At 46.0% G+C, this 10,475-nt stretch overlaps 1 protein-coding gene across 1 annotated transcript in view; it reads left to right on the top strand.

The window, feature by feature from the left end:
• The first annotated feature begins 6,278 nt into the window (after positions 1 to 6,278).
• LOC311242194 (neuron navigator 3-like) overlaps positions 6,279 to 10,475 on the top strand; it is a 121,785-nt gene continuing 117,588 nt past the window's right edge. Inside the window, 1 exon segment of the mRNA XM_084331147.1 lies at positions 6,279 to 6,372. Within this exon segment, the coding sequence (XP_084187273.1) occupies positions 6,282 to 6,372 (91 nt within the window). The 5' untranslated portion in view covers positions 6,279 to 6,281.

Below are 10,475 nucleotides of genomic sequence, written 5' to 3'. Positions count from 1 at the left end.
ATACAATATGGTGTAGTGTTTAAAGTGAATGTTAAAGGTGAGTGTTATTCCATACACATGGAATATGTATCTCGATACGATAGAGGGCACACATTGTGAAAACAAAGAACAATTTACCGCCTAATAGAGGCCTTGCACAGAGTGTTTAGAATGCCCATTTCTCCTTGTTAGGGACCAAGCAGTGAGACAATGAGGAAACAGGAGTTGTAGATGAAAACTGGGTTTTTATTTACCCACAAGGTGCAAAACCATTGCAAACCAAGAATTTGATAACTAGGCCTATAGATGGGTTTCTTGTCCACGTCAGACTCAGCAAGGAGGCCAAAAGGAATGTAATAATCCTGGTCAGAACAATGGGGCAGACTGTATAGAGGATACTTTGTAGGACATGACCTTGAGAACATTTGAACCTGTTTAATAATAATAAAATAGGTAGTCTATGCGGTGTTTAATGGGAAGCAAGTGTAGTTGGCGTAGGACGGGGGTGATGTGACTGATGACAGGGGTTCTGGTGATTATACGGGCAGCAGCGTTCTGGACCAGTTGGAGCTTATGGAGGAGTTTGTGGGGGAGACCAAAGAGAAGGGAGTTGCAGTAATCTAAGCGGGAAGTGACAAGGGAGTGGACCAGGATTGCGGCGCTGTTGGGAGTGAGTGAAGGGCGCAGGTTTGGGGAGTGATTTCACACAGACACAACCAGGAATGAGGAAGATATGGATAGTGGTTTACCATTGTATCTCTTTGTTCCTGGATTGTAGCCAGCTCTTGATAACAACTCCTCAACAATAGTCTTCCGGGATTCTGAAATCGGGGAGGAGATAGCGGGGGGAGCAAATTAATGAATGTGGATGAGAGCCGTGATGTAAGTGATTGCAGCTACGGCTGTGGGGGTGCTGGAGACATGATCGAATAGACTTGTATGCGCCTGAATCTCTTAAGTATCATAACTGTATTCAGTATCCGGAATAACCCCCAAAACAAATTGTTGAAATTGATCAAGTAGTTTCTGAGATTTGGCCATTTAGGCGATTATGCAAATGTGTGCTAATTATGCAAATAAAAAAAGTTGCCCAACATTTACAACTTAGCATCCGGCAGTTTCTGAGTGCTGGGGATCCGTACTATCCATATCCATCATAAAACTTTGGTGGTTCCGAAATTTCCGGGTTCACAATGGGGCTCTATGGGATGGCAAATAGTCTATTACACAAGGTTTACTTACAAATTAAACCAAAAGGACGCAGCTATACACATTAAACAAATGAAGAGCGTACCGGTGTAATGTACACTATCCATCTTTCCCATTTCTTCCAAAACGTATCCTGTTGCAAATGTAATTCTTTCCATCTTAAAAATATCATAAATAATATCAATCCAATCATCCACTGTAGGAATTTCTGTTCTTAACCACTTTCTAGTAATGGCTTTCCTGCTAGCAGCCTATCCATTCCAATCTGTATTTACAGTCACACAAAACCAGGCGAATATACAGTATCTCACTATCTCATGATTCGACTCCAGCAACCATACACCACTAGATTTCCACCACTAGTCCCCATGAATGTATTAAACATTTAAAATAAAGTAATTTTTAAGTTGGGGATAGTTTTTTTTGTTTGTCAGAACGTTATCTTTTCTAGACGAATTGGCTGCTAATTGTGTCTCCAGTATCAAATCCAGCACCAATTAATTTCCCTATTCGGCAACGAGCAAATTCCTGTTCCTCAATTTCCCAACAAGATATTCAGAATGATTGTTCACTTCAGCAATAGCAGGATGTATCTGTCTCTCCGTCTTCTCACTTCCACAGAGTCGGAGTCAGTTAGTCAGTCAAGTCAAGGCTCTGTCACAGCAGCTGAAGTTCCACAGCCTAGTTTTATCTGCAACAGTGCAGGTGGTTGAGGGAAATACTCTTTGGTGGTAGGTGGTGTGTGTGTGTGTGTGTGTGTGTGTGTGTGTGTGTGTGTGTGTGTGTGTGTGTGTGTGTGTGTGTGTGTGTGTGTGTGTGTGTGTGTGTGTGTGTGTGTGTGTGTGTGTGTGTGTGTGTGTGTGTGTGTGTGTGTGTGTGTGTGTGTGTGTGTGTGTGTGTGTGTGTGTGTGTGTGTGTGTGTGTGTGTGTGTGTGTGTGTGTGTGTGTGTGTGTGTGTGTGTGTGTGTGTGTGTGTGTGTGTGTGTGTGTGTGTGTGTGTGTGTGTGTGTGTGTGTGTGTGTGTGTGTGTGTGTGTGTGTGTGTGTGTGTGTGTGTGTGTGTGTGTGTGTGTGTGTGTGTGTGTGTGTGTGTGTGTGTGTGTGTGTGTGTGTGTGTGTGTGTGTGTGTGTGTGTGTGTGTGTGTGTGTGTGTGTGTGTGTGTGTGTGTGTGTGTGTGTGTGTGTGTGTGTGGCACATGGGGTGGGCTTATAGAAAAACTTGTACACACACATGCATTCCTGCACGTACGCGGATACATGACATATGTGCGCGCATGTGTGCACCCCCATACATTCCCACTTTGATATACGGCCCGTCACATTTGAATCATTAATGCGTCTCTCCACATACAAGTGCAAACAGGCAAGAGACATAAACATGGCCAGTGTCGTCAGCTTTCAAGAGACGTATCAGTTCCACATGTGCTCAATTAACAGACACATTGAAGCAGACAACATCATTATGATGAGCATACAGTGTGACACCATTAGGATGAGCATATGACACCATTAGAATGAGCATATGACACCATTAGAATGAGCATATTATGACACCATTAGAATGAGCATATGGCACCATTAGGATGAGAATATTATGACACCATTAGAATGAGCATATTATGACACCATTAGAATGAGCATATGACACCATTAGAATGAGCATATGACACCATTAGAATGAGCATATTATGACACCATTAGAATGAGCATATGGCACCATTAGGATGAGAATATTATGACACCATTAGAATGAGCATATGGCACCATTAGGATGAGCATATTATGACACCATTAGAATGAGCATATGACACCATTAGAATGAGCATATTATGACACCATTAGAATGAGCATATGACACCATTAGAATGAGCATATTATGACACCATTAGAATGAGCATATGACACCATTAGGATGAGCATATTATGACACCATTAGAATGAGCATATGACACCATTAGGATGAGCATATGACACCATTAGAATGAGCATATGACACCATTAGGATGAGCATATGACACCATTATAATGAGCATATGACACCATTTGTAACTTTTTTGTGGTTGTGCTCTCCTCAGGGAGCAAAGCCCTAGCGTTATGTAAGGGATAATGTATAGCTACGAGGTCATTGTCGCAAAATAATTGACGACACGGAGTTTAAAATACCGAGGCGCCGCGCAGAGGTGTTTTAAACGTCAGTGAAGGTCAATTATTTTTGCGACAATGATCGAGTATAGCTATACATTATCCCGCTTATTACATGGCTAACTTACAGTACTAACAATATACCTAATTCATTTTACATCGACAAGACGAGATCATATGCATTGCAGACGCAGTTCTGTTCTGGCTCCGCTGTCATCGTCACACACACTCCGCTGTCAGTGCAGCCAGCAGGTGTGTCTGATTGGCTGCACTGATGCAGTGTGTCAGTGGGCTTGATTGCGAACAGCTGCGCACAGCGGTCATTATTGTTCAGCAGAGGTCCGTTATCGAGTAATAACGGACCTCTGACGAGCGCTATTGACCAATCACAAGCAAGCATTTCGGCGAATGTGAAAACGCCATGTAATAACTGGTGATAATTGACCTGTCTATCTGCCCTGATTGCATTCATTGGCACCTGGTGTGTCTAGTTAAGGTGGCTTTATATGCTCTTCCGTGTTACTATTGACACTGTCAGTCGCTCACTGAACCTTGCCGTGAGTAGTACTACTGTATGCGTTCTTGTTAAAGCCTCATCGCTCCTTGCCACAGAGGATACGTTTGTTCACTATCGTGCCACTTTGACTGCCGTGTCAACCTGTTATGAGAATTTGTTATATCGCTGTGTGAGTATATGCAGTTTATATCGCCGTGTATTCCGTTTGTCGTGTTTATCATTTCGTGTATCACGTTTTGGAGACTTGGCTTTCTCCCCTTTGCTTTCCCCATTTATTGTGTATTAGAGTTTATGTGGTATGTGCTCTGACGTGTTTTGGAGACAGTGTATCTCCCCTTTTGTTTTATACACCTTTGTCTGCGTGTTCCCTTTTTGCCGACTCTAAATAAAAGAGTATCCTTTTGTTTGAAAATCAACACCTGCCTCTCGTCTATGCGTTCTGCACTGCACCTGGGTCCAACATCCCAGCCAAACCGTAACACCATTAGGATGAGCATACGACACAATACCACATACCCTGAGCCTAATCAATAGCCATCCTACGTCGACTTGTGATTGCTGTCTTTGAGTTGCTACTGCATATGAGCTGTATTATTTAATATTTTTTTGGTGATTGATTTATTGGATGTTTTACATTGATTGTGTTTCGTAACATAAGATGCCATTGAAGATGAGGATCTCCCTCAATGACTCCCGATTTTAAAGTATAAATAATAACACACAGGGTTACTTTTCCAGAGATGCATACTAGGACACACTTACTAGGACACACTTACTGTACTAGGACACATACTAGGACACACATACCAGGACACACATACTAGGACACACATACCAGGACACACATACTAGGACACACATACTAGGACACACATACTAGGACACACATACCAGGACACACATACTAGGACACACATACCAGGACACACTTACTAGGACACACATACCAGGACACACATACTAGGACACACATACTAGGAAACACATACTAGGACACACATACTAGGACACACATACTAGGACACACATACTAGGACACACTTACTAGGACACACATACTAGGACACACTTACTAGGACACACATATAGGACACACATACCAGGACACACATACTAGGACACACATACCAGGACACACATACTAGGACACACTTACTAGGACACACTTACTAGGACACACTTACTAGGACACACATACTAGGACACACATACTGTACTAAGACACACATACTAGGACACACATACTAGGACACACTTACTAGGACACACTTACTAGGACATACATACTAGGACACACATACTAGGACACACATATAGGACACACATACCAGGACACACATACTAGGACACACATACCAGGACACACATACTAGGACACACTTACTAGGACACACTTACTAGGACACACTTACTAGGACACACATACTAGGACACACATACTGTACTAAGACACACATACTAGGACACACATACTAGGACACACTTACTAGGACACACTTACTAGGACACACATACTAGGACACATACTGTACTAAGACACACATACTAGGACACACATACTAGGACACACTTACTAGGACACACTTACTAGGACATACATACTAGGACACACATACTAGGACACACATACTGTACTAAGACACACATACTAGGACACACATATAGGACACACATACTAGGACATACATACTAGGACATACATACTAGGACACACATACTAGGACACACATATAGGACACACATACTGTACTAAGACACACATACTAGGACACACATACTAGGACATACATACTAGGACACACATACTAGGACACACATACTAGGACACACATACTAGGACACACATACCAGGACACACATACTAGGACATGTTCGTTCGTTACGTTGGCATTCGAATTCTAAATCAACATGGGGTTTTTCTTCACAGTTGCAGATAAAGATTAGGCTACACTAATATTATAGTATTAAAATAAACTGATGAGTTATATTCATTAAAGAAAGTTGATTTAATTGATTTAGTTGGGCTGGGGCTTCTCCCTGGGCTGGGACTGGAAAGTTGATGTGATAAGACTCATTTAATCAGATTAATCACTTTATTCAAATTGAGGATTTAGTTTGAGGATAGTAAAAAAAAAATTGTTTGTTTGTTTTTTATTATTAAAACGACGATTCGAACACTCGTTCGAAAAACCCTGACGAAGTTCGAATCCCAAAAACAGGGTTCGGGGACAGCCTTAATACTAGGACACAAATCTAGTCACACCTTCTTTCTCCAGAGCTGGTAATCTGTTGAATATAGACGTATCCCCTTTGTTAAACCATAGGAATCAAACAAACAAACAAACAAACAAACACTGTTATTGTTGTTGTTGTTTATGTTGTTGTTGTTGTTGTTGTTTGTCTCCTGCAGGACGTTCTCAGAGAATGACTGCACCATGGTGGCCCCTTCAGACCCCTGTCTCAGCCCCAGCAAGGGAGAGCTGGTCTACAGCAAGACAGCCAAGCAGTGCCTGGAGGAAATCTCAGGTAGTGGTGTGTGTATGTGTGCGTTTGTGTAAATGCTGCGCTTGTCAGTGTGTGTGTGCGTGTGTGTGTGTGTGTGGGTGTGTGTGTGTGTGTGCGTGTGTGTGTGCGTGTGTGCGTGTGTGTTAGTCTGTACTTGTACATGTAAATGTCTCTGTTCATATTTGCGCTTGTGCTGGTATCCATAGTGTGGGGGGGGGGGTCTCTGTACTGCTGTCTCACACGGCGAAAGGGAGAAGGTCAAGATTGGCAGGCCGACACAGGGAGCATCTGCGGCCTCTTTGTTTCTACCCCTGGAAGGCGCATGCTGTCCGCTCCCCCCCCCCCCCCCCCCCCCCCCCCGCGCGCGCCCTGCCCGGCGACAGCCCCCCCCGCTGCTGCATCATCAATACAGACGGTCGCCAGTGGCGGCTGGAGAGAGAGAGAGAGAAGATGGAGCTTCTTCTGTATCGGTGTTTAAAAAAACAAAAAATTAAAAAAAATTTAAACATGTTCTCAGAATTCCATATTGGAAATCTAGAATCCCGTGCACTGTAAAAAAAAGAAAACTGTAAATGTCTGGCAGCAACGGTTGCCAAATACTTACTGTCAATTACAGTCAAATCAAATACATTTACAGATTACAACCTTTATTTAATGGTTCATATTTTGATAAAAGGTAATTTACTGTATTTGTATGACATGTACACTTAAAGTAGAAAAACAAAAGTAATCTGTAAAATAATACAGTGAATATCCTGTGAATTATTATAATGTTTTTTTACAGTGTGGCTTTAGGCCAATAGACATCGGTAGAATGTTCAGTTCTGAAAATCTGTAATCTCACATGTGAGAGATTAACCCCCGAATGGGTTAATTATGATATTTTGTGTGCAGTATGCATAATGTTATTCATGGTTACACTGAATTGAATTTCAAGACGCGAGATTCATTCCAGTTCATTCAAGTACCACAAATGCGAAAACGACCGTAAAGCGCATGTCTGCAAAAAGCATACATTTGAAACGATCCATAACAAAGAGAACGGATCACAACGGATCACAATCAAATGTTATGCTTCTAAATGGCAGGCTTTGTAAAAAGCCACAACCAAGGCAAAACGTTTTTGGGAATGTCATCGTACTGACACCCCCCTCCCCCCCAAACCTGTAATCACACACTTGTTGTTTGTATGCACTGCGGTCACTCAAAGTTCACTCAACTGCAGGCGTCTCTGCTTGATATCTTTGTTCCGAAATGTTTCTCGTCGCATCGCTTTCGACCGCCGTTTCCTTTTTATGTCTACGCCAGCTGCTTTGGCACGAGGTAAGGAACCAGCCAGACGAGGTCATTGATTTCTCTTGTGTTCCGCTCCTGTGCGTCGGTCCGTTCCCTTTCATCCCTCCTTGTCAGGAATGTTTGCTTGCGGTTGGCTACTGTGGCTTTATAGGAACTCCCTTCACAAGGATCCTTATGGTCGACGGTCGCCGAATACATTTCCCGCAGAGGTCTCAGCGATGGCGGCATGCGAGTTTCCCTTACAATAACACACATTATAGATTTGTACAAAATAAAATGAAAAAAATAAAGAAAGAAAATTAATTAATTCTCCATGGAAGCATCCTTCATAATAATATAATGACAACTACGGCATTGCTACTATCAGTACCATAAAAGTGCTTTCCTGGAACGACATTGCCTGCTGCCCTACCCTGATATGAGGAGGATGGGACATCCTTCATTATCACAGAGGAAGTTCAGCATTGGGCAACATCGCTACTGCATTTATATAGCACTTTTATCCAACTTGTATCCGTCTCACACAGTCACGCACACATTCACGCACAGACGGCGGAGGCAACCATCCGAGGTGTCAAACTGCTCATCGCGAGCAGTTAGAGGAGCCGGAATCGAACCGGGGACCTTCTGATTTCCAGATGACCGCTCTACCATCGCTCTACCTTGACAGACGCTCTACCTTGATTTATTCATATTCTTTTTTTCCCCGGGCTGCGCCCCGGACCGATGAAAAGATTGGCTGGGGGGGGGCGCATTATAAATGAAAATATCATATCATATCATATCATCAAAGGAAAAGCCATTTTCAAACTACCTCATCCTGGGCTCATTCTGCCACCTACCACATTGACATAGAGCAGCCTCTCTAGACATTACACAATGTCATCCCAAACCCCCCCCCCCTTCAAATACAAGCTCTGCCAGTGGCTGAGTCACCTTGATTGTGGTTGCTGTGGCAACTGTTGGCTTTGTCTATCACCTGCTAGTAAGTGGGATAATAGAATCCCCGGTCAGTGTGGCTGCAGCTAATAACTGGAAAGGCTTATGAAGCCATAGTATTGGATATCTCAGTAGTCTTGTTGAGGGTTACGCTATATGGGATGTTAATTTATAGCTCATCAAGATAAAATGTAATTAACTTGGGTGGTAAAGCATAACACTGGGGGAACTGCAGCTCGCAGGTGCACTATCTGAAAGACTGGCATGCTGAAAGAGGGGGGGGGAGATGGAGAGGGAGAGGTGTGAAGGCAAGATAAACAGAAAGAGATGAGAAGAAAAGGAGCAGGGGGAGAGGGAGACAGAGAGAGGGAGAGAGAGAGAGGGAGAGAGAGAGAGAGAGAGGGGAGAGATGGAGAGAGACAGGTGAAGGCAAGATAAACAGAAAGAGAGGGAAAGAAAATGAGCAGGTGAAAGAGAGGAGAGAGAGAGGAGAGAGAGAGAGAGAGAGATGGAGAGAGAGAGAGAGATGCATGCTAAACTGAGCAGGCGGACCCAGAGCTGTGAGTCTAAACACCAGCTCCTCCGGCACCCGCTCACTGTGTGAGGAGCGAGCGAGAGAGAGAGAGAGAGAGAGAGAGAGAGAGAGAGAGAGAGAGAGTGAGGGAAGCTGGGCGAGGTGGTAATTAACGGAGGAAGACAGGAGGTGGAGGGAGAGGAGAAGACAGGAGAGGATGACTGAGAAGACTCACCCCCTCTTTTGATGAAGAAAGAGAGAGTGTGAGTGGAAGAGAGAGAAAGAGGAGGGAAGAACGTGTGAGTAGGGGAGAGAGAGAGAGAGAGAGAGAGAGAGATGTAGCTTCTCGTTCTCCCACACGCTTCTGTGGCGAGGAAGAGGAAGGAGGAAGGGAGGGAGAGAGAGAGAGAGAGTATGAAGATAGGAGTGAAGGCAGGGGGGGGTGTCTGTGTGGTTCAGCGTGTGCCCATGATGAGTCTGAGCAGGCTGTGGATCCAGCAGGCTGCGTGCATGAGAGGGTCCGCTCAACTCCGCTCTGTTGTTGTTGTTTGCGGCGGCATGCGCTCCTGCCCTCCATCACCTCTCTGAAGCCGGGACCCTGAGCAGGCGGTGCCGTGGGGGGGGGCCACCCGCACCCGGAGTCGCTGCCTCCTCCTTCGTCCGCCGCTTCCTCCCTCTACGTCCGTCGTCGCTCCCTTCTCGCCCGCTCGGCGCTGCAGCCAAGATGTGAAACGAGGGAGAATAATCGACAACCAGGTGGACGGACGGACGCACAGCGGGGGGCGAGAGGAGCCCACCAGGAGAGAGGAAGAGGGGATAAGGGTTAGAGAGAGGGCTGAGCGGAGATGAAGAGGGGGGCAGAGTTCTCCGTGTACCAGGGCTGCAGCCCCCGGCGGCGGCCCAACCCCCCCCAACCCCTCCCCGACGACAACCTCAACCTGCGGATCAAGCAGCGCTCGCTGGCCAACCTCACCCTGCTGGCCGACGGCGAGCGCCGCGTCTACTCCTTCCAGCTGGAGGACCAGCTGCCGGCGGCTCGGGCGCCACGCGTCACCTCCTCTCCGTCGGCGTCCTCGCCGCGGGCCGGGGGCAGCTGGCAGGGCAGCCCCAGGAAGGAGCCGCCCGCCCCCCCGAGGGGCGTAGGGGCGCGGGGAGGCCCCACCAGGGCGCGCTCCCTGTCCCTCTCCCTGACCAAGATGCTCTCCCAGTCGGAGCACTCCCTCATCCCCGTGCCCCGGCGCTGCACGGCGGCGACAGCGGGGGGCGCGGGCGGGCGGCCACCACCACCACAGCGGGGGGCGACGTCGTACGGCGGACGTGTGGCGGAACGGCCACCACAGCGGGGGGCGTCGAAGAAGAAGGAGGAGGAGGAGGA

The sequence above is a fragment of the Notolepis coatsorum genome, assembly GCF_963971535.1.
Source record: "Notolepis coatsorum genome assembly, chromosome: 15".
Lineage (NCBI taxonomy): Eukaryota > Metazoa > Chordata > Actinopteri > Aulopiformes > Paralepididae > Notolepis > Notolepis coatsorum.
This window is presented reverse-complemented; position numbering and strand designations above follow the sequence as displayed.